We start from the raw sequence: 25805 nt of genomic DNA, 5'->3' as shown, positions 1-25805 counted from the left end.
CGGATAAGGGCCTCTGACCCGTTCCGTATCCACCCGAAAACGAAATTGATTAGCCGGAGAAGATTCGATGGCATTAGTGTCTTAGTGATTACCAATCAAGCTTGATTTGGCTTGACTAATCAAATGTGATTTGAAAATATCATCGGAGTAGAGTAACCAATATATCTAGCTTGATTAACTTGACCAATCAAATATGATTGGACAATGTCGCCGGAGTAATTCACCGGAGTAACTAATCATGTTTGATTGGATTTTGATGATTGTTTGATCCAAGAGCTTAAATTAGTCCCTTGGTTTACATCTTTTTTAAGGTTCTATGTGAATACAACCCTAAACTCCGATACAGACTCTCAACGGTATTTCCTCCTACTAACAATTTTAATAATTTTATATCAATTAATTAAGCTCTCAACTTCCTTGTACATAGAAAAAATAAAATAAAATCAGTGCATGTATTTCAAGTTCACATTGTTTATATGTAAACAAAAAAAATGGTGGCCTTTGAATAATCATGACGACTTTGGCGTATTATATCACACTATTCCTACGATTCTAGAGAGAGAAAACAGGAGCAGATCGCACAGAACAGCAGCGCAGCAGGGTCAAACCAACAGAAAAAGAAAGAAAAAAAAGCAAAATATCATACTCTATATATTTACTACCTATATATATTGAATTTTTTTAAAATTAGACTGAAGAGAAAGGAGAGATCAAAGCTATAGGCATATCACGTATATTCATAAATCCTGGCGATCATCATTTCCTTTTTTCTCTTTTGCAGAGGGTAATATTTTCACCCATCCGTACCCGACCCGATCCAATACCTACTAACCAATTAATCAACAACTATTTAATATTGAATTACTCTTACTCACCTACAGTAGTCTTTTTATTAATTATAACCAGATTGGCAAAGACAAAAATTAATCAAGATCTTTTTTTTTCTCTTTTGCATGATTCTTGAACAACACCCTATATATATCTTTCTTTAACTTGATATATATATATATTATATAGTACACTCTCTATATAAATATATACGTATACATATAGTAGTGATTAGAGATGGGGGGTTGTGAGAGGAATGGAACTGTGAGACAATACATAAGATCAAAAGTTCCAAGGCTTAGATGGACTCCTGAACTCCATAGACGTTTTGTTCATGCTATTCATACTCTTGGTGGTCCTCGTGGTATGTTTTTTTTTTTTTTTTTGTTCTTTTTTTTAAACATATATAAATATGTGTGTATTACACATTGGCCTTTGTAATAATAATGTGAATGTGAATGTGAATGTATATTAAGCAGAAGCAACACCAAAACTTATTCTTCAAAAAATGGATGTAAAAGGACTTGCTATTTCTCATGTCAAAAGTCATCTTCAGGTTATTATTTTCATTTTTTTTATCACCTTTTTCATTTTTTTTTTTTTATATATTTTTGAATACTTCATTTTAATGTGTAAAAATGGAACTTGCAGATGTATAGAGGCATCAAGGGTGGTGATGATAATGTTTCTCTCCAAGGTATACATTTTTCTTCTTCCTATTATATCACTGGTTTATTTTTGGAAAAAAAAAAATTTCAACTTTTAATACTCAAAAAATTGATAACCCCTTAAATTAAAACCATCACAAACAATATCCAACAATTGAAAGCCATGAGGGAAAAAAATTTAAAGACTTGTATTCCATTATTTATGATTTTCCTTCCCAAAAAGTATTACTTTTACAAAAATAGAACAAAAGCATATGAAATACACATTCTCTGGCCTTCATTCTTTTTGTGGCATAGATACAGTATAAATATTTGAAAAACATTCCTTTCTTCTTAAGTACTAATTAATTAATGGGTTTTGTTACTGACAGCCCTTTTAAGGTTGTCAGTAAAAACTAATTGGGTGCATTAAAATTTGTACCTTGCTGTTAGAAAAATCAGGGAGCGGTTTTTAATATATAATGTACAAGTTTTTAAGTATGTAATATGTTGTTAGTTAGGGCTGTCATTATCATTTTCCTTAATTAATTAATTAAAGTTGAGGTTGGTATTTTGAATGAATATTCTACAACAAACTCATATTAAAGTAATGATTTTTGGTCTTATTTTAGCTTAGTCAAACAACACAAAACACACATGCTTGAAAGAGAAAAAGTTAGCCTTTTGGTTTGACTTATTGTTATTATTATTTTTATATTGTCTCTTTTTGTTTGTTTTTGTGTTGTTTCACTTATACTTGCTAGTTACTGAATATGTTTCATGAACTCTTTAATTTGTAGATGATGTTGTAGATGATGATGATGTTGTTGGTCAAGTTGTTGGATTCATAAAGAAGTCTGTTGAGGATCAAAATGATGGGTGCATTGATCATGAGGATTTACATACATCCACTCCAATTCAAAATCCCTTTACTGTACCTTATAAAAGGTTAGCCAATCACTAGTACATCCTTTCAAACTTACCACACACTGTTTTTTTTTTTTGTTTTATTTTATATAAAATACTTGAGGCACAAACTTGTAACATGTTAACCATCTGGGTTACAGCCCAGTGGCCATCTGCCCCTACGAAGCGACTTGATGGGAACACCACCCAGGTTTGAATCCCTGCAAAAACATATTCAACCAGCCAAGGTTTCTGGGGTCTCACTGCCAAGCAGCGTTGCAGGGTCGCTAGCTTGAGAGGAAAAATTCCTCTACGGGACTATAAGGGGTTCCTAGGCATTTATTTATTTTTCAAACTTGTAACATGTTGTCCCTTTTTTTTCCGAAGGAAATTGTGAACTTGAAGGCCACTTTAGAAGTATGAATTGATAGATTTAGGCTAATAAAAGTATATATATATATATAACTCTATAATTAAGAATTTAAGATAAAAGAAACCACAACAAGGTCGCTTGGTGGTCAGACGTCCTAATGTCCTCACATATAGGTCCAAGGTTTGAATCTTAACGTGTAAACATCTTGGGATGGTTAGGTAAAAGGTTAGAAAACGGTGACAAGGATGACTAAGTCAACAATATTCCTTCTCATGAGATTTTTTTTAAAAGACAACGTTTATTCACAAAAATGTTTACTCACACAATTTTTCATCCCTACGGAAAGTCATGCATTTATTCACTTATTCAAAGATAAATAAAATGAATAAATAAAAAGTTGAGAGTTTATGTGTTTTTTTTTTAATGGCTACTTGATCTTTTAGTTTTTATAATTTTATACTAGATAGTAAAAACTTTATGTAATTTTAATGTTTGTACATATATACATACAGAGGTAGAACTGAGACAACAGGGATGCTTGGATATTGGGAAAGAAGAATAAAGGGTAAGGAGGACCTTGGTGATCACAAATGGCAGCAGCCTCATTCCTTTTCTATTCCACATTTTCACTTCAATCCTCTCTTTACCAATCAAAGAGAATCTGACAACTTAAAGGTACAATCTCTCTCTCCCTCTCTACGTACATACATAAAAGTAATATATTCTATTATAATATCAATTAGTATTTCTTTTTTTTTTTTGAAAGGCAATTAATATTTCATTTCGTTTCACAATATATGTCAATATATATTTTATGGAAAATAAGTTATGTACAACACTTTCATTCTTTACTCATTTTCTAGACATGTGTTATACAATGTACTACTTGTATGATTTTATGGAATATAAGTTATGTATTACACTTACATATACACTTTTTGATTTGATCACGCATAGTTATACATCAACCACTTGTACATTTGTTGTAGATGTGACATTTTGGTGAGTGAATCAAATGTTGTGAATTTATCATCTTCCTCGTATGTAAACGTATAACTGTATACAATAAACGTACTATTAACACCAATTAGCTACAATACCCACTCAATTATGATGCGTTAAACTTCAAATGATTTATTTGTATTAGTATACCCTTTGATTATTGGAACTAGTTGAAACTTCAAAAATAATTATTTTTATAGAAAATCTAAAAAGCTTGATTAAGGAGAATATGGTTTCAGAAAAGCCAAAGACTTTCCGTTACATGTGTACTAGATTGAGCAAAAGTGGGGTTAGAGAAGAATATGAAGATTGTGGTCCAATTCTGTAAAAATTAAATGCAGTTGGGGAAGGACAGTACCAATCTTTTACATATCTGTCTTATTTTCACCTTCTTAATCTTTTGACCATCAAATAACATCTTATCAAAAATATATAAAATTGACATATAGCTTTACAGTTTTTGAACTTTTGTTATACATATAAATTAACTGATTTACGCGCTAGGCGCGAGGTATATATGTTTACACTTAAAATCTTAAATTAGCTACAAAAGATTTGTCTTCTTTTAGTAAATTCAGTTTCCTAATATGATTGGTTAAGATTGTATGTAATGCTTGATCATTCATAATTTTTTGTTGGAAGATTAAACGAATCATGTCTTTGGACGGAACTTTTGTGCCATTAAATATTTTGTAATGATTTGTGGTTTGTTTTGTTTACGCAGATTTCCACACCAGAACGTGGGTCATTAACCGGGATAAAACTTGAGAAATTGGGACATATTAAGGAAGAAGTGGACGAGGCAAGTGGGTGTGGATTAGCGTTATCACTTTCGTTACACCATCCTCTGGTCCAGATGAGCAATGGTTGTTCCTCGACCAGCGAAATCAGTGAGGAGGCACACTCAAGGCTTAATCTAAGTGATCACTCTTCGGACAAATGTAGTGTAAATCTAGATTTATCTATTGCTCTATGCCACTAATTAATGTTTACAAGTAGTTTATTTACCAGAAATTTTCTTTCCACTAATTAGTTTTTGTAGATTGAAAGGTATCTGTATAGATGGTTCTGGGCAGCCATCATATATGTATCTTCTATAATATAAATGGGTCTTTTGGGTTGTATTATTATTAAGTATATACCGAATCAACTGTTTTTTCTAGTTTAATGGAAAGGAAGGTTAAAGTTAAACATTTGTTTTAAGCATTTGCTTTGTTATATGTTATTTTAACCTATTAGTTCGAACTTCAGTATAGCTTTAGCAAAAGAGAAAACAGGACTTTTGTAGCAAGAGGATTTTGGTTATCAAGTTGGCCCAACAAGCAGGGGTTGTAAATTCTAGACCTAATTGTGACAAAAATGTGTGATATATGGTTATGTTGTATAGTACTTTCTTTACAATAAACAAAGAAAAAACAAAAGTTATTTAATTTGTAAGAAAGAGAAAGAAGCTTAATTGGGAACAAGGATTTTGCGCTAAGCTCCCCGCCTCATACTATCACAGCGAAGCGTACTTGGTTAGTGTGCCCAACATACAAGTCTGTTGGATGCAATGCGAATCCCATACTGAAATTTGTAAGTAACAAATGATAATATATATAACCAACGGGCTACTTCCTTGGTCGCCCATTCATTTTAAGCAGAACATATTTTGACTTGTATTGGTTCTAATAAAGTTTATATGGATAAGTTGTCATATGCAGTAAATCAGTGATGTAACTTGACTCATTTGTGAGTTTATCTCAAAGCAAATAAACATTATATTAAAAAAGACTGGATATAGGGCATATTTTAATGATTATTACACTCCATTTAAGCAACTAATCTGAAAACCAGAAACATATTGTGAAACATCAACACAACGAAACAGACATAGAAATAAAACTGCCAAAATATTGGACGGGCTACAAGTAGCCCGATAGCAGACACACTCAAAGGAACCAAGTTCTAAAAGTTATTTAAAAACCGACAAGAACTACTTAAGCAAATTATCCGCAGCCACATCCTTTGAAGGTAACTGAGCCGAAATCCAGAAATATCAGTTGCACAATTCAAAACCAAAATCCACGGAATTGGTTCAAGATCTGTCCATATGGGGCTATCCCTCCTGTTGCAGCTGATGTTTCAAAGTTGGACACTTCCATTCCATATCCATAGTCAGACTGTCCACTGCATTCACCATAACTATAGTAACTTCCTTGATCATAACTGCCATCAAATTCTTGGTTGAAACTAGAGGATCCCTCTCCACATACAAAATTCGGCATGCCATTCAGACTATTAGTGTTGTATACTCCCCCACTTGACTTTGAATTTGATCCATCCCCATTTCCATATATATTCCTACCATCTCCCATATGGTTCACATTGTCTAATGGGATTTTGTCCGTTAGCAGATCAGCATAAAACCTCATATCGGAATCTGCTTGAAGTTTATGTTGGTTTTGTTGACTTGATGATGGAGAAAAGAAATCAGGAAATATCTGGCCCAAGTTTAAGCCGATGGAAGTGTCAGTCATAAGGCTCCCATTGCTTTTTTCAGATGGATACAACTGAGACTGGTAAAGTGCACCAGAAGCGTAGGATTTGGACAGATTTTGGACGGCGGATATGTTAGGATCTGAATGTGATGTGTATAAGCCTTTGAGGTTGCTGTGGTTGTCATCACTAGTGCTTTTCATTGAGCTGCCTTCCAAGTTATATGTTGGTGCATATGATGAACTTGAGCCTATTGGGAACTTATTCTTGCCTGATTTGTCACCCATCTGGAGTTTTGGTGAATGGCCGACTGCAGCCTTATGTTCTTGTATGGTACAGCAATCTTGGTGTGAAACAATGTTGTAACCCCTGAAATTTATAATTTGCAAAGACTAAGAGACTTGGAAATTAAAAGTACTAATGTGACAATATAAAATAGCAAGTGAAATCATTTATAGAATTTTGAAAGCAATTGAAAGTTGCTAAAACTCAGTTTTACCTTGTAAACCGAGCGCCACAATGACAAATTTGTTTTCTTTTACCACAAACCTTTGAATGCGCTTTCAAGTCAGTCTCAGCAGCATAACTCTTGGAGCAGGTGTCACACTTATGATTCTTTTGAGTACAATGTTTCCGTAAATAATGCTTCTTAAGACCACCAAAGTCTCCTAAGGCACGAGAGCGGTTGTGGTGTTGGCAGGTGGGCTCAGGGCATAGGTACACCTTTCTTCCAACCGGATCCTTTGGTGCCCTTGACTTGAGACAGAATGGAAGATTGTGGGCTCGTCGGTGAAGTGACAAATTCTGCTTTCTTAGGAACCCTTTTAAGCATACTTCACAGACATACCTGTTTTCATTCAGTAGAGCGCGCGGAGATGGCGCTACAACACGAGATGCATTTGGATCTGTCATCAATGAAAAACATCCAAATAAGAAAATAACTATAAATGTACAGTTAGTATAAGGGGGTTTCTTACTAATTAATAGAAAATTCTTTATGAATCTCTAAAATTCTTAAGAAGTAAAGACTAAACAATACTAAAAAGTTGTCAAGTTGCTCTTCATTTTTTTTTTCTTTCCATTTCTTATTTACTTTCTCATTAATATATATAAATGCAAGATTAATTAGTGAATATATATAAAAACAATGAAAGAACTTGCATGAGAGTTCAGGTTGATGACTGTGTTGAGCAGGAGCAAGTGAGGTTGGTAGCGCAGGCGACTTTGATGATGAAGAGGATCCTGAAGCCATCTTTTTACGAGTCTACTTTTTCCTCTTTTCTTCTTCTCTATCGAGTGTTCTAGTAAATCTTCTTGATGTTGGACATTCAGACGTATACAAATACACGTATATATACACAAAGTTTTGTAGAAAGAGCAGATAAACATCGTTACTGGCTATATTCGCGATTGCATAAGGATGCTACACGTGGCATGAATAGTTTTACCTATCTTTGTAGATTGATCTCTCGTCGTTCATGCTGATTCTTACTATCACTCGCGAACCACGTGCTAGTAAATCTCATGATCTTTGTGAAATCCACTACCGGTATGAATAACGTGATCCTTCATATATCGATCATGCTTTACATCCATCTTTCCGTTACAACTCAGAATTAATTACTTACACAAATATTCTATATTATGAAATAAAGCGATTGACTCACACACACACACACACACACACTTGTGAACATAAACATCAAGAATGCGAAGGTTTATCATGTGATCAAATGCACTTGCACACGTATAAATACGGATTAAAGACTTTTCTATAAAATGTATAGCTAAAAATAGTAAATACTCGTATATATCAAAAGTAATTTTAACGGTTTTGCTTTGGTTGCCTTGGTCAAAATGTTATTTCAAAACAATTTTTGGTACACCAACAATAATGAAACTGTATGTTGAATTTAGTTTCAATCCTAATCTTAATTTTATTTTAGTCTTATTTTTATTTGATTAATAATTAGTAATCAAATTCATAAATGGAAGTGTTAAATTGTGAATTGGTTAAAATCATGAGTGACAGTTTACTCAAATCAGATTTGTGAAGAGAGGAGAATAAGTAAGAATTGAACTCCTCAAAATGGTGTTGTGAAAGAAAAAGAACAAAATACTCTGCTATTTTGTGCCAAACTGCAGAGCTTTTACACAAATTTACTTCCATGGCCTCTAAGAAAGATAAATCACACATACTAGTCAAACAGACAAAAATTTACTTTCAATGGTCTAAAATCTTTGAGTAGCTTGAAAATACCATTCCAACATAATACGTGAGAAGCAATTAAAAGGTATATTGCAACTCCATGATTTTATACAATTAATCACCTAAAAAATCATAATCATAAGCCATTTTTATATCAACAATAAATTGTTTGAGCAAAAACAATTGGGTTGGCGGGTTGGGTTCAACAATAATGAAACTCAAAAACAATGGTTTTTTTTTTTTCAAGTAAAAGAATGAGCCAATTTGTTGAGAAAAAGAATACTTTGCCTATGTCTCTGAACAGTTGCTTCCAATTAGTAGATCCAAACACATCCTTACCCATATTGCAAACTCCCCTCCTATATTTTCTGGTTAACTTTTTCGCTCATTTGAGGAAACGCCTATACTACTTGCTGTTACATATACGAGTATATATGAAACTGAATTATCCAAAATTTTCTCAAACGTTTCATCGAGCACTCTATAAGCATACAAAAAAGAAATCATATAAAACCATATAACGAAATGCATATAACACGTAATCAGATCACAATAAACTGTACAATTACTACATTACGATTAAAAATAATGGTAAATATTTATATGAAAACCATATAAGTTGACATATCTCAGCCACACATTCTTTTCTTTTTTTTCTTCTTCCCCTTCTACCCACCATCCTCAGCCACAACCACCACCACGATAACCACCACCACCCGCTAGTATGGTAGATCACACCATCACAAATCTATCACCCCACGAGCTGCCTGGTGGTGGGTCGGGGGCAGGAGGGGAATAAGAAGAGGGGAAAATGTGTAGCTAAGATTTATCCTTTGGTTTTCAACCTTTTTGTTACTTTTCATTTGATCACAAGTTTACAACCCATAATTGAAAATACAATTCTTTATTCTGCTATCTATCTTTCTATATGACATGTTTTTAGAATCATTTTCTAAATTCGTACAATTCAATGCTTTTATAAGAAAAATAATAAACTGCGATTGAGTGAATAGCTGATAAATTTATATTTGGGCGTTAGTTTCTCAAATAATCCGCCGTGAGTGTGAGCTAACGAGGCAAAATAGCTTATTACATTTCTATTGAATGAGAGAACTAGCTACGTGCCTACGTATGGCAACGTAATCCGATTGGGTGGGTATACACTCATCCAATAGCCACTCATCCGATTCACTTTAGGTGGATGTGGATGGTATTAATGATAATGGAACTAAATATACTGGAAAACTTGTCATATTCAGTAATGTAACCGACTCCTTGTGATTTTATGTCAAAACAAATGAACACTAGATTGAATAAGACTGGATCTAGGATTGGCATATCTTATGATTATTACACTGACTCCATTTAAGCAAGTAAACTTGCTGAAAACATTAAACACAAAGAAACAGACAGAAAAAAAAAACTAGCAACATATTGGCCGGGCTACAAGTTGCCCGATACCAGACACACTCAAAAGAAACAAGTTCCAACGAACTAACAAAAACTACTTAAGCATATTATCCGCGGCCACATCCTTTCAAGGTAACTAAACCAAAATCCAGAAATATCATTAGCGCTTTTTAAAACCAAAATCCACGGAATTGGTTCAAGATCTGTCCATATGGGGCTACCGTTCCTGCTGCTGCAGCTGATGTTTCATAGTTGGACGTTTCCATTCCATATCCGTTGTCAGACTGTCCGCTGCAATCACCATAATCGTAGTTACTTCCTTTATCATAACTGCCATCAAATTCTTGGTGGACAGTAGAGGATCCCTCACCACATACAAAATTTGGCATCCCATTCAGACTATTAGTGTTGTGTACACCTGGTAACAAGTTATAAGAGCTTGACTGGTCAACGGTAACACCATTAATAGTATTAGTGTTTGATCCTTCCCCATTTTCATATATATTCCAACCATCTCCCATAATGTTCACATTGTCTAATGGGCTTTTGCCCATTACTAGATCTGTGTAAAACATTGAATCCAAATCTTCTTGAAGTTCAGGTTGGTTTTGGTGAGGTAATAATGGAGAAAAGGTATCAGGAAATAACTGGCAAAAGTTTGAGCCGATGGAAGGGTTAGTCATAAGGCTTTCATTGTCTATTCCAGAAGGACAAAACTGAGACTGGTCAGGTGTAGCAAAATGGTATGATTTGGACAGATTTTGGAAGGCAGAAATGTGAGGATCCGGATGTGATGTATACAAACCTATGAGGCCGTTCGGGTTGTCATTCCTGGTGCTTCCCATTGAGTTATCCCCCATGTTAAATGTTGGTGCATATGGTGTAGTTGAGCCCATGAAGTGGCTGTTGTTGCTATTGGTAGTGATTTTGCGTGACCCGTCTCCCATCTGGAGTGTTGGTGAATGCCCGGCTAGAGCCTCAAGCTCTTTTGTGGCACAATATTGTTGGTGAGCAAAGAAGTTGTTACCCCTGCAATATATATAATTTGAACAGATTAAGAGACACGGAAGTTATTACAGAAAACGGTAAAAATGTATTAATGAGAGAAAATAAATGTGTATATATAGCGAACGTACGAACGCAACGTCACACGAAGCGTGACGTCTACGTAGAAAACTAGAATAACTGAAAGCAAGTACAGTAAAAGTTGTCTAGTTAGTTGTACCTAGCAAACCGAGCACCACAACGACAAACGTATCCCCTTTTACCACAAACCTTTAAATGCGCTTTCAAGTCAGTCTCAGCAGCATACATCTTGGAGCAGGTATTACACTGAAAATTCTTTTGAGTACAATGTTTCCGTAAATAATGTTTCTTAAGACCACCGAAGTCTCCTAATCCGTGAGAAAGGTTGTGGTGTTGGCAAGTGGGCTCAGGGCATAGATACACCTTTCGTGCCCCCGGATGCTTTGGAGCTCTTGTCTTGAGACTGAACGGAAGATTGTGGATTCGTCCGTGAAGTGTCAAATTCTGCTCTCTTGGGAACCCTTTGTTGCATACTTCACAAACATATCTGTTTCCTTTCAGTAGAGTGGTGGCAGTTACTGCTATTACAACATCTGTATTTGGATCTGTCATCAATGGAAAAAAACTAATTCCAATTAAGTAAATATCTATACATGTACAAATAAAATAAGGGGATTTCTAATCAGTTAATTAATAGAAAATACCATTTGAATCTCTAGACTTTTATGACTAGACAGTACAAAAAAAGTTGTGAAATTGCTTCTCTTTATTTATTTTTTCTTTCTTTTTATGCATTTCTTATCCATTTTGTCATCAAGAAATATAAATGCAATATCAATTTATGAACATGAACATATCTGTTCAGGTTGATTACCAGTTTGCTTCATGGGAGCAACAAGATGAGACATTGATGATGAAGATGATCCTGAAGCCATGTTTTGAACCTTCTTCTTCTTCTTTTTCTTCCGAGACACGTATTATACACATGTACATATATATACACAAAATTTTCAGAAAGAGCTGATGAACATAGGTCATTTTGGCTATATTCTCGATTGCATAAGGAAGTTACACGTGGCACAAAAAGTTTCATCTTTCTTTTTAAATCAATCTCTCATTGTTCATGTGTGCTTTCTTACTATAAACAGATGAGGTTTTCTTTGTTCTGGTTATGTGGTGATGACGAGTTATTTTATTTTTTTATAAAAATTTTTTTAAAAATTAATCTACGTTCTACGTACCGCATCTCATGATCTTTGTGAAATCCATAACAGGTATGAATAGTGTGATCCTTCACATATCGATCATGCTTTACATCCATGCATCTCTTGTTACTAAAGCCATTTGTGAACATAAACAGACAAGAACTGAAAGGTTTATCATGTGTATGCCATTTCACACATACTAATATGGACTAAAGACTTATCCATAAAAGATGTATAAATATATATGTATTCGTTTCGCGCATGAGTACTGTGTATATATTTGTGATCTATGAATCCTCGTGCATTATAGTCTATCATGATTTTGTTTCACTTTAATACTTATTTTACAATAACATGCATGTACATATTAATCATGCATGTACGGATTGTCGATATATATGTACAACTAATTTCCAGGCCGTCCAATAGACAGGTGGTTAAAAGATGTCTTATAAATTTTGTTTCAGTATGTACTATTGAGTTTTTATGATAAGTTATACAGTTTTGCCTAACTAAATGATCCATAACTTCGTAGGAGTGAACAAAGCAAAAATAAACATACACATCTCATCAAACACTTAATGTGCATCCAAAATAATTCACAATAAAGCATATTTCTAATTAATTTAAATCTTGATAGATATGCTAATAATGTAATAATAAGAATTAAAGTTATTTACTAATTAAATAATATTTTAAAATTATACATGATATATTTAAAATGAGATTTAATATTATTATAACTAACTACCGATAATATGGTGAGAATGTACTAAAATTTGACCAAACACATGAACACCATGAGTATAACTACAGTCAAAATACATTGAACATGAAAAATATGTATGTGACGTGTATGGTGCTTGTTTTAGAAAAAAGTATATAGTAAAGAAAAAAGATAATTTTTTTTGAAAGTAATTAGTCTTAAAAAGCCTTCTAACATTACAAAACTAGATCTATACCCGGTCGTTGACCAGGTTAGAAACAACATATATATATATATATATATATATAATTTTCCTTATTTTGATAACCATTTTTTGGTAAGAACCATGGGATATCTCAAATTATATATATATATATATGGCTACCACTACAAAGAGAAAAAAGTAAACAATGTTTTGATCTAAACCATTGAAAATAAACCAAGAAATTAATCTCCACCATTAAAATTAAAAGTCAACTTTAATAGTTAATTATATAAATAAGGCATTCATCATAATTAAAAAACCAATTAGTCATTAAGAAATAAATTGTGGAGAATTATGGTGCATCAAGTTGGCGTTAAAAAAAAATGCATTCATAATAAATTTATGTTATCCAAAATTATGTTGCTTATTAGCTATGAAATAAAAAGAGTTCATATAAAGTCCAATTAAAACATATGGAAAATTTGATTGTATTTAAATAAATACTAATTTAATACTAACTACAACAAATATGTCATTTGTCGACATTTACCTTTAAAAAAGGTGAAAAAATTTGTTCACTTTTCCATACTTAAAAAGGTATATAAAGAACTCACATTTATAAATATGAAAAAAATTTAAAATTTTTAGTTTTTTCACACTTATTTTTATATGTTCACATTTAGAAATGTAAAAAGTCAATTTGTAACATTAAATTTCTTTACACGAGAGGAGCGGTAAATTTCTTTATGCGAGAGGAGCGTGAAAAAATTAGGTGTTACAAATTAATTTTCACACTTCTAAGTGTAAAAATCAATGACAAATGTTCACACTTCTAAGTGTTAACATTTTATTAATACATTTATAAGTTTGTAAAAATTATGATTTTTGAAAATTATTCACACTTTTAAATATAAACTTTTTCTACACAATTTAAATTGTGAATAAATTAACATATTTCTTCACACTTCTAATGAAGTGTGAAGAAATATGTGTGGACAAATAACCCATTTTGTTGTAATGTCTGGTTAATATAAATACGTTGAAGTGAAATTTGGTGTGCAATATATTTATGGAATTGTCTGATGGCTATCTATCTATATATGAATAAAAATATCATGATAACAACTTTTTAAAGAATAATAATTAAATTAAATATAAATCTATAATTATAAAATGATAAAAGAATATAACCATTTAAAATAATGAAGATATTTTTTTTAAAGCAAATAATAGAAGTATGGAATAACACATTATTTATGGCGCAAAGTTAGTTGTGAACCAACCACTAAAATATTTGAGACAAAAATCTAAATTTATACTTGATCAGAGTTAACCTAATTAATTACAATGAGTTTGTTTTTTTGGGTCATGTGGGTTGACAGATCAAATGGGTTTGTTTTAGGTCAAATGAGTTGATTTTTTGGTCAAGTGGGTTGACGGGTTGGTAGGTCAATTAAGTTGTTTTTGGGTAAAGTGCATTGGCGGGGTTGTAGGTTAAATGAGTTGGATTTGGGTCATATAGGTCGACGTTAATTAATAACTAAATTAAATTTAAATGTTCAGGTTTACAGGTCGACTTAAAAAACTAAGATCCCAACTCGGACCCAATCCAAGAAAACTAGGTTGGCGGGTTAAAAATCTATGACGATTTCAGGACGAATTTCTGGTTCGGTCGAGTTTCAATGTGTTATACATATATTGGTTTCTTTTGTTACCCGAGCACTAATTGTACATTGGGATCGTGAAATGCGTAAATTGGTGAATATTTGTCAAAAGACTTAAACTTAGATTTAAAAATGATGCTTATAAACTTTTACTCAGGAAAAACGGGTGAGGGTGACGATGGTTGACTTCACCAACTGTCAACTTTAAAATTTCTATGCACGGGAAAATAACTTTATTTAAAATAGTAACTAAAACAAATATAAGTATAGTTATAAAATAATTAATTGGGGTTGACGGATTGATAATATCCAACACAAACCCGACCTGATATCAATATTGAGTTTGAAATCTCAATCTAAATATGTCAATCCGTAAAGGCGTAAACCCAAACTCAACTACCAACCTAAAAAAATTGGGTTAACAGGTTAAATGGATAGGTGAATTGATTTCAAGTCATATGACTTGATGGATTAATAGTGGCGGGTTGACTTCAGGTCATATGGGTTGGTGGGTTGACCCTGTCACCGACCGGGTATAGATCTATAGTATTCTTAATGAAATTTATTTACAATATACATTCTTTTACTTTAATCCTTAAAATAAATACACTACCTCATTTTATATCAATTACTTTTACATTAGTAACCACACGTTACCATCACCACCACCCATCGCTACCACCACCGCTGCATTATAAGGGTACACCACTCGTATAATACTTATAATCTATCGGTTAGCATGAAACTCAAATGTTCACCATACATATCAGACATTAAGGTTGTTTGCAATATTTTAAAGTGCTCGACTCACTCTAAAATGTTGAACTTCAAAATATTTTCAATCCATTGGTAATTTGTACGTGTCGTTCTATATAAAAATATAAAACATAAGAATTTGCTAATTGTACGTAGGTAAGTAACTTATTTGTATATAGTATACATGATTCAAAAAGTGTAGATTAAATAGTATTTAAATGGTTACCATATATAAAATAAGAAAGTTGACTTTTAATTTTAAGGGTTAAGATTGTTTTGATTATGAATTTCAATGGTTTAGATCAATAGTTAAAATTATTTTTTTCTCTTAGTTGTGGTAGCCATTAATATATATAATGATAACATGTAAATTCTACTATTTTTTTTTCTTCTAATCTTATCCATTGTTTTCTCACATGTTACCATCATCTGATTAGTAGAAATATAAAGCTATCTTGTAAGAAGGATCTATCATTTCTCGATTGAAAAGGTTTGAGTTGTAAATTACAATACACAAAGAATTTGTTAGACTAGGAATCTATTCTACAAGGAGGCCGTTACCACATACTCGGTTAAAATAACGTAAGCTAGATGTGTCGATATTCACGAGTAATTCACACCTCATGGCCCCTTATAAACAATGCTGGGAAACTCGTGATTTGGGATAGCATCGGTGAGGGGAAGTCAGGATTTTAGAAAACTCTAGATCAGATCGGAGAAAAATCGAATTGGGTTATTTATAAATAAAAGATAAAAAATTTTAAACTTTGTATGTAATAAACTTTAAACTCGAACATAACTACTTCGAAACATTAACATACTATTTCAAAGTTTAAACAATTAACCTAAACTTTAACCAATTTAAGATATTTTAGAAAAAGATTATCAAAGAAAAAAAAAGTTGATCATAGTTGACCCGAGTCAACTAATTTTTTACCAAATTGAGCGAGTTTTACCGATGTTGACCCGTTTTGAACCGTTGACCGGTTATTAGTCTCGTCCGCTCCGACTCGTCTTCTGAGACAACCAATTCCTGATCTTATTCTGATTCTGATCGATTTTTACAACATACATAAAAGTCCCATAAAATGAGTGTAAATGTGATGGGAGTGTGAGATGTAGATTTTGAAAATATATGTTTTGAAAATTTAGCACTAACAACGTTTACTAAGTTTTTTTCTATAAACAAAATTGTTTTTAGTAAGTTTTATCTATAGTAGATTATTAATTGGTTCATTTATCTTTTAACCATAATTTTATGTAATTTTTTAATTGGTTAATAGTTTATAAGGATATGTATTGAAGTTCATTTGTTTTTACCAAAGTAACTAAAATAATATGTCAAAGAATAGATTGTATGATCGTGAATATAACATCACATGAATATCGTGAACTGTTAGCTTTATATTTTGTAGTGCGTGTTTTGTATATTAGTATTTGTATTGTCCTTTGTGTTTATTATGATATGGTGAAGGGTTTATCATGTAATTAACCATGTACTTGTTTGTAATTATGAAGGGGGTTTAAGTGCAATTTGTATGCCTATATAAACCCCCCATATGTAATGAAACTTAACCTTTTTGACCAATTAATCATTGCATGTTCTAATACCTACTTTCTCTCTAAATACCTACATTCTTATCAAACTAAAGGTTCACTACACATTTTAGCATAATTTACACTTGGTATCAGAGCAAAATCACAACGTTTGAGAGATCCATTGCTTGATTTTGTTCATCCTTGTGCTAATTTGTGTTTTTATTTCCTTTTCGAAATCCTCAATCTTTTCCCCTTTACCATGTTAAAGTAATCGAATTTCTTGTACTAATCCTCTCATTATCATCCCTAGATATCACCCATAAAGTATCAAATCCTAACTCAAATCACAATGTCTTGAAATCAAATTTTTAAGCTTCTGCTCCAAATACCGGATATTATCCCGGTTTTGTTTAGTAGTTCTAAAACCGGGTTTCTGTCGGGTGTTGCCTGTACTAAAACCGGGTTCCATACCGGTTTTCATTGTCTCAATTACTTTTAATTGTAATAAAAATATCTGGTTTACACCAAAACCGGTATTTGTTCTCTCTGTAACACCCCGAGCTAGGCTCGAAATGCACTGAAGAGCATGACACAAGATGGAATTATCGTAGAACGAGACTATATGAATTTAAAAGGATTCCGTGAACCCAACAATTAGTTTACAATGTCACAAAAGCATAAGGAGCATACAACCATCAAAAGTTTACAAAACAATATCAAAAGATGGCTCATGATCCTAAGCAAGGTCCCTTCAACGGGTAATGAATCACGGATCCATGGTCAAGTCCGACATCTAGCAAGCACATCAAACTCTTGGGTTCTCTTGGTTACCTGAAAAGTGTACTAAAGAATGTCAACACTAGGTTGGTGAGTTTGTAGGGAAGAATGAACAAGAACACATACCCATGTAATTCAATACAGAATTAACATCGTACATGACCTAAGATTTGCACACTTGTACCCAATGTCCCTCATCGTCCACATATCATTAACAATTGTCATCAAGTACTAAAAGTACCCGTAAAATGTCATCAAGTACATATCGTATCCGTATAATGTCATCAAGTACTAAAAGTACCCGTTTGAAATGTCATCATGCACCCCATTATGCTCATTGCACGTAACATAATCGTCATTGTCTACACAAAATGAAACACCTTGCGTATATACTTTGTACGTTACTACTTTTGAAAAGCCTTTGATATTTATATATAGGGTCACCCGCAGCCTTCCCACCACATCTCCAACCTTTCAAAGGCATTAACGTCTTCCATATATACACAACTATCCTAAATACATCTCAACATACACATACAATAACCATACAATGAAAACACAAACTTGCACGACTACAAAATCATCACATAACATGTAAATCACAAATGTCATCAATGCACAAGGTACACTCTTCAGCCCGACTCTTAAAAGAGCAAGGGAAACTACGAAAACTCACCTTTGCCTTGATTATCGGACTTAAAGTGAGCTAGGACGTCAATTAATTGTCAATCGATCACAACGTATCAAAACATACATGTACGTATCAATATATACGCAATTATGTTCTCTTTTATCTTTTATGAACTTTTAAATGGGACTCGGGACTTGAATACGTATTAAGACACGAGTAGGATACCTTAGAACTCAAGAAGGGACTTATTTTAAAGGTCGACTCGATCCAAGGAAACGAGAAGTCTATCTAGTAATCAAAACATGAAAAATGAACTTTAGAGGGGGCATAAATTACGGCCCATCTGGGCGTAGGTTACGCTAGGAAACATTTCAAAGGGCGTAAGGTACGCTGGGGAGGGCGTAAGCTACGCTGGGCAAGTTTCAACTGGCGTAAGCTACGGCTAGGGAGGGGCGTAGGTTACGGTGCCCTGGAATTGTGTATTTTGGCGTAAAGTTTCCAAGTTTTGGCGTAAACAGAAGGAAATTTCAAAAATGATGATGGAGAGGGGCGTAAGCTACGCCTAAAGGGGCGTAAGTTACGCCTGGTTCTGTACAGATACACACCAGCAGGTGTTCTTGACCCAAACACGACCCAAAACCCTAATTTCTTGATAGGTAGACCATGAAATCGATTCTTACAGCCTCAAGACCCATTTTTACGCATAGTTAAACATAATTGGACATAACTAAACATGTTTCAACATCCAAATCCATCCCTTTAACACATTTTCTTGTTCAATTCGACCTTGACCCATTTGTAACTCAAATTGACCCAAACCTGATTTTTACGCCTGAAACTACCAAGGATGCTTAGATTTAGATGAAAGACATATATAATAACTTGATATGGTGAATTTGAGCTAGAAAACACTTACCAAAACCTCCACAAGAACCCAAACCCGAATTTGACCTAGATGAAGAGTTTTCATGCACTTTGAAACTTGGACTTTTGATATGATGCTAGAATGATTATAAGAATGATGATTTTATTATTATTCCATTTGAAACACCATTAAATGAACTAAAGTTTTAGAGGGAGAGAGAGATGTTTGAATGTTCTTGCATTTAGTGTAGAGAGAGTGAAAGAGAATTGAATGGATGGAAGAATGAGTGAAAGAGAGAAGGATAGGGTTGGATCTCTTAGATGGGTCATGGGTTGGGCTTGAACCCATGGTTATGACCCATTTTCATTCTACTAGTTAACTTAGATGTTAATTAAATGAGAGTCGATTTGCACTAGCTAATGACCTCAATTTGCACATAAATCTCAAATTAAATCATACAAATTAAATCATAAAAATTGGCCCATATTAACACCTTGCACTAAATTGAACCTCAATTTGCACTTGAATATATATATATTGATTAACTATTACTTAGTCAAAATGTACACATGGTCAAATAGTCAAAAATCACGATTGTTACATTATTCCCCCGTTAAGGGAATTTCGTCCCAAAATTCGATAGAGCCCTAGTCACTAAACAAATGCGGGTATTTAGATCTCATATGATCCTCCCGCTCCCAAGTGAACTCGGCTCCCCGCCTAGCACGCCATCGAACCTTGACTATCGTATAACGTTTGCTCTTCAATTTCTTGACTTCTCGTTCCAAGATCTCTACCGGTTCTTCAACAAAATTGAGCTTCTTGTCCACTTGAATCTCGTCCATGGGCACATGATGTGTAGGATTCGCCAAACACTTTCTTAAGTTACAAATATGGAACACGTTATGCACACCACTAAGTTCTTGAGGTAGCTTCAATCGGTATGCCACTTTTCCTACTCGTTCAATGATCTCAAAAGGTCCTATGTATCTTGGTGCAAGCTTGCCTCTCTTTATGAAATGAACAACCCCTTTCCACGGAGAAACTTTCAAAAGTACGTGGTCACCAACATTGAATTCCAACGGTCTACGTCTCACATCGGCGTATTTCTTTTGCCTCTCACGAGCCACTTGCAATCTCTCTTTAATTTGTGAAATCACCTTTGTTGTCTCTCACTATCTCTGGCCCAATGAGTTGGCTTTCACCAATTTCTGCCCAAGCGAGTGGTGAACGACACTTCGTACCATAAAGTGCCTCAAATGGTGCCATTTCAATAGTCGCATGGTAACTATTATTGTACGAGAACTCGACCAACGGTAAATGATCTTCCCAACTTCCACCAAATTCGATAGCACAAGCCCTCAACATGTCTTCCAGCGTTTGGATGGTCCTTTCGGTTTGCCCATCCGTTTGGGGATGAAACGCCGTACTCATGTCAATTTGAGTACCCATTGCTTGTTGAAAGGCTTCCCAAAAGTTTGATTTGAACCGGCTATCTCTATCGGAGATAATAGAAACCGGAACTCCATGTTTCGACACCACTTCTTTAATGTACAAACGAGCTAGGGTGTCAAATTTATCGGTCTCATGAATAGCTAAGAAGTGAGCTGACTTTGTCAACCGATCCACAATCACCCATACGGTATCACGTCCACTTCTTGTCTTCGGTAACTTCGTGATGAAGTCCATTGCAATATGTTCCCACTTCCATTCCGGTATCACCGGTTGCACCAATAAACCGGGTGGCTTCTTATGATCGGCTTTCACTTGTAAGCAAGTAAGGCACTCACTCACATATTTAGCCACATCACGCTTCATGCCCGGCCACCAATAGAAATCCTTTAAGTCAAAGTACATCTTATCCGATCCCGGGTGAACCGAATAGGGTGATTTATGAGCTTCATTCATAAGAATTGTTCTCAAATTTCCAAAAATGGGAATCCAAAGCTTTCCAACTAGGTATAGCCCATTGTCTTCCTTCCTATCGAAGAGTTTTTCCATGCCATCTAGCCCTTCATTACCAAAATTTTCCGGTATAGTAGCTTGTACTTGAGCTTCTATGATGCGGTCACGAATACTTTGTCCCACCGTGAGACTCATGACTCTTGATCTTCTTGGCTTGACCCTTCCCTTTCTACTCAACGCATCAGCCACCACATTGGCTTTGCCCGGATGGTAGCAAATGTCACAATCGTAATCGCTAAAAAGTTCAATCCACCTTCTTTGCCTCATATTTAACTCACTTTGATTAAAAATGTGTTGGAGACTTTTATGATCGGTATAGATTACACATTTGGTGCCATAAAGGTAATGTCTCCAACACTTCAAAGCGAAAACAACTGCTCCCAATTCTAAATCGTGAGTAGGGTAGTTTTTCTCATGCACCTTAAGTTGTCGAGAGGCATAAGCAATAACCTTGCCCCGTTGCATAAGTACGCAGCCCAATCCTTGACCCGAAGCATCACAATAGACCACAAAATCTTCAATTCCATCCGGAAGACTTAAGATAGGAGCATCACATAACATATCTTTGAGAGTTTGGAAAGCATTCTCTTGTCTCTCGCCCCATTCAAACTTCTTTTCCTTTTGAGTTAAAAGAGTAAGTGGTTGCGCAATCTTGGAGAAGTTTTCAATGAACCGCCGATAGTAACCCGCCAATCCAAGAAATTGACGAATCTCGGATGGCGTCTCGAACCAAAACTCGCACTTAGAAAATTTCGCATACAACTTTTCCTTCCTAAGCAACTTTAGCACTTCCCGCAAATGCTCGATTCTTCCTTTGTTTTTGAGTAAACAAGTATGTCATCAATAAAGACAATGACCGACTTGTCCAAGTAGGGTTGACACACCCGGTTCATCAAGTCCATGAACACCGCCGGTGCATTGGTCAATCCAAACGGCATAACGGTGAACTCATGGTGGCCATACCTTGTATGAAATGCCGTCTTTGGTATGTCATCTTCATGAACTCTAAGTTGATGATAGCCCGAACGAAGATCGATTTTTGAGAAGTATTTGGCACCTTGCAAACGATCAAAAAGTTCATCAATTCTAGGAAGTGGATACCGGTTCTTCACCGTGAGCTTGTTCAATACCCATCTTTCTTCTTTACAAATAAGATTGGAGCTCCCCAAGGCGATTGACTAGGTCGAATGAACCCTTTCTCTTGAAGTTCTTCAAGTTGAGATTTTAACTCTTGCATTTCCGTCAAGGCAAGTCTATATGGAGGCTTAGCCACGGTTGCGGCTCCGGGGATCAAATTAATGCGAAAGTCAAGTTCACGAGACGGGGGTAAGCCCGGTAGGTCATCTGGGAAGACATCGGGGAAATCACGAACAATGGGGACGATTTCCAATTCTACCTTTGTGACGGTAGTACTAAAAACCTTGGAATTGGAAAAATCGGAAGTTTCACCTTGGACTCTAAGAACATTACCGTTTGACAATGGTATTTTGACCACTCTTTCGCCACAATCAATGACTGCATTCACCTCCGTCATCCAATCCATACCCACAATGATGTGAAAACTCCCAATATCGAAAGGCATGAGATCATTGTAAAATTCGACGTCGTTTAAAGTCAAGATACAATCACGGAGTACTTGACTAAGTCTAGTTAAAGCACCATTGACCATCTCAATGTCAAGCACATAGTTCAAGGCACATGGATGAACATCAATCAAAGGAACAAAACTATGGGACACGAAGCTAAAATCGGCTCCGGAATCATATAACACCGTGGCATAATGACCGTTAAGAAGAAATGTACCTGCCACCATATTTGGATCATTGCGGGCTTCATTTGCATTCACCGCAAAGGCTCTTCCCCTAGGCTGCACTTGGTGGCCTTGTTGGCCACAATTTTGGTTAGGACCGGCGATTTGGAGTTGATTTGGATGAACCGCCACTTGAACATTTTGTCCCACCCATTGAGGACAAGCATTACGATAATGATCGGTGCTTCCACATTCATAACAAGCTCCCCGTTGACCCCTTTGATTGTTAGCTTGAGGAGGAAAGGTTTGGAGAGGAACCGCATGAGTAGGAGCCACTCTCGGGCCCTACAATCTCTAGCAAGATGACCAATTTGATTGCAATTGAAACAAGTCCCACAAGGAGTGGTTGGAGCATGATGTCGGGAGCACTTATTACAAAGTGGATGAGGACCCACATAAGCTTTCTTTGCCGGTTCAATTGCCGCAAACACTTTTCCTTTGTTAGGGCGTGTGGGGTCGAACCTACCCATCTTCATCACCCCACTTGACTCGGGTGCATCCTTCTTTTTTGATGACGATGGTTTGCTCAATTCACCACTTCTAAGTAGATCTTCGGTAACACTACCAGCACGGTTTATGGCTTCCGTCAAGGAGGTAGGCATGATATTATTTACCAAGTGTCGGACTTTTGGAGTTAGGCCCATAACAAACTTTTGAATAGCTTGGGCCTCGGGAGTCACCAAGTGCGGGATAAGTGTTGACAACTCTTGGAATCGCCGAATGTACCCCTTATAATCCGCCCCATTCATTTGGAGTTGAACGAACTCCAAGGTTAGAGTTTGAAGTTCATAGGGTGGACAAAACCTTTCCTTCACCAAGATCTTGAATTGATCCCAAGGTATAGCATTGCCCGCCCCTATTTCCTTGTTCCACCACTTCAATGCGTCACCTCTAAACATGCCGGTTGAATAAGTAACTTGATCATCATAAGTACAATGGCTCCTAACAATCACCGCTTCAATCTCCTCAAGCCACCTTATACAAGCCGTGGGACCCCCATCCCCATTAAACTCCGGAGCTCCACAACTCTTGAAATATTTGAAAGAACACCCTTGACGATACACTCCATGTTGATTATACATAGGAATGTAGTTGTCTTGCATCACCGGTGCCTCTTCTTCTTCCACCACTACCGGTTGGACATTTTCATTATTCACATTTACTTAAGCTTCAACATTTGGTACCGGCTTGTTGGGTGCTTGAAGAGATGTCGTGACTTGGGCAACTATAGTAGGCATGATGTTTGTGACCGCTTGAGCGATAGCGGTTGCCAAGTCGGGTGTTGGTGCTACCCCACTACCTTGAACTCTCTCTTGACCTCTTCCACGGCCCTTACCTCGGCCTCTACCACCACCTCTACCTCTACCACCGCCACGACCCCTTCCTTGAACTTCGGGTTGGGGTTCTTGAGAATTTTCCCTATAAGTAGTTCCGGCTCTTCTTGGTCTCACCATTACTATAAAACAAGAAACATGTCGACTTGAAAAGTTAGCCTCAAATGCTCACATGTTAGTCACACAAGTAGTGAATGCCCTCATGTCGACATACCATGCATCAATCATATCTTTATACTAAGGCAAAAGTACTAATGTTCTAGGGGAGTCGTTATGTACCATACAACCATACCAAGTTCACAATAATTGTTCATCATCAAACCGCATACTCATGTTCCATGCATCACACAACCAAGCAACTAACAAACGGTTCAAAGTATAATCCAAAACCCGTTGTGCCGTTGGTAAACTTAAGAAAGCGTCTCACCGTCCAAAGAAACACTTGAGCACTGAAGCCCCTCTTCACTTTCTCCACATGGATTTATGTGGTCCCATGCGTGTTCAAAGCATCAATAGGAAACGGTACATTCTGGTCATTGTTGATGACTACTCTCGTTATACTTGGGTTTACTTTCTTCATGAAAAGAGTGACGCTCCTCAAGTCATCATCGACTTCATAAAACGAACTGAAGTTAACCTCCAATCCACTGTTCGTATTGTTCGCTCTAACAACGGTACCGAATTCAAGAATGCCACTCTTGAAACTTTCTTCTCCTCAGTGGGCATCACTAATCAATTCTCCGCTGTGCGTACACCTCAACAAAATGGAGGCGTTGAGCGTCGTAATCGTACTCTTGTTGAAGCTGCAAGAACTATGCTTGCCCATTCCCGTCTTCCTCCTAACTTATGGGCCGAAGCTATTGCTACAACATGCTTTACCCAAAATAGATCAATCATCAACAAGAGGTTTGATAAAACTCCATATGAAGTCATCAACAATAGAAAACCAAATGTGAATTTCTTCAATACCTTTGGTTGTGTGTCTATGTTCTGAACGATCATGATAATCTTGGAAAGTTTGAACCAAAAGGGGATGAAGCATACTTTATTGGTTATTCTAGGGAATCAATTGCTTCTTGAATGTTAAATTTGACGAATTTTCAGGAAAGTATGAATGTTAAATTTGACGAATTTTCAAGAATGCTTCTTGAACAAAACCTTTCTCCTCCTGTTCATCTTTATCCACAAACTTCCGCTCCTAACTCTTTCTCCTCTCTAATGAATTCATTTCCAACTCCAACGCCCGCCGAGTTAGATACTGTTTTTGATGAATTCTTTCATGATCATCCTTCTCCAACACTTCCTTCATCATCCATGTCCGATAATTCTCGCACCAATATCAATCAAAATGAGAGCTCATCTTCTGATCAACAAAGTTCATCTCCCTCATCTACCTCACCGGTGTTAACTCCTCCACCCATTGAAAATTCTCCTACACCAATCGCATCATCTTCTTCTAACTCTACAAT

The 25805-nt window shown here is 35.5% G+C and overlaps 4 protein-coding genes across 4 annotated transcripts; 1 reads left to right on the top strand and 3 right to left on the bottom strand.

Moving 5' to 3' along the window:
* Positions 1 to 1065: 1065 nt before the first annotated feature.
* LOC122598530 (myb family transcription factor MPH1-like) lies at positions 1066 to 4880 on the top strand. Its single transcript, XM_043771122.1, has 6 exons — positions 1066 to 1192; positions 1308 to 1384; positions 1480 to 1525; positions 2276 to 2423; positions 3267 to 3429; positions 4481 to 4880. Exons 1-6 carry the CDS (start codon positions 1066 to 1068, stop codon positions 4736 to 4738), a joined length of 819 nt encoding a protein of 272 aa, XP_043627057.1. The 3' UTR covers positions 4739 to 4880.
* Positions 4881 to 5807: 927 nt separating this feature from the next.
* Positions 5808 to 7486, bottom strand: LOC122597323 (protein indeterminate-domain 11-like). Its single transcript, XM_043769929.1, has 3 exons — positions 7417 to 7486; positions 6734 to 7139; positions 5808 to 6603 (listed from the first exon to the last, which is right to left on the bottom strand). The coding sequence occupies exons 1-3, from the start codon at positions 7484 to 7486 to the stop codon at positions 5808 to 5810; spliced, it is 1272 nt and encodes a 423-aa protein (XP_043625864.1).
* Positions 7487 to 10023: 2537 nt separating this feature from the next.
* LOC122597322 (protein indeterminate-domain 4, chloroplastic-like) lies at positions 10024 to 11814 on the bottom strand. Its single transcript, XM_043769928.1, has 3 exons — positions 11754 to 11814; positions 11079 to 11484; positions 10024 to 10882 (listed from the first exon to the last, which is right to left on the bottom strand). Exons 1-3 carry the CDS (start codon positions 11812 to 11814, stop codon positions 10024 to 10026), a joined length of 1326 nt encoding a protein of 441 aa, XP_043625863.1.
* Positions 11815 to 22315: 10501 nt separating this feature from the next.
* LOC122597321 lies at positions 22316 to 24105 on the bottom strand. The gene is made up of 2 exons (XM_043769926.1): positions 23398 to 24105; positions 22316 to 23287 (listed from the first exon to the last, which is right to left on the bottom strand). The coding sequence occupies exons 1-2, from the start codon at positions 24103 to 24105 to the stop codon at positions 22316 to 22318; spliced, it is 1680 nt and encodes a 559-aa protein (XP_043625861.1).
* Between the last annotated feature and the right edge of the window lie 1700 nt (positions 24106 to 25805).

Source organism: Erigeron canadensis, chromosome 4, assembly GCF_010389155.1.
Source record: "Erigeron canadensis isolate Cc75 chromosome 4, C_canadensis_v1, whole genome shotgun sequence".
Taxonomy (NCBI): Eukaryota; Viridiplantae; Streptophyta; class Magnoliopsida; order Asterales; family Asteraceae; genus Erigeron; species Erigeron canadensis.
Note: the sequence above shows the minus strand (reverse complement) of the source record. Positions and strands in the feature narration are given on the sequence as shown.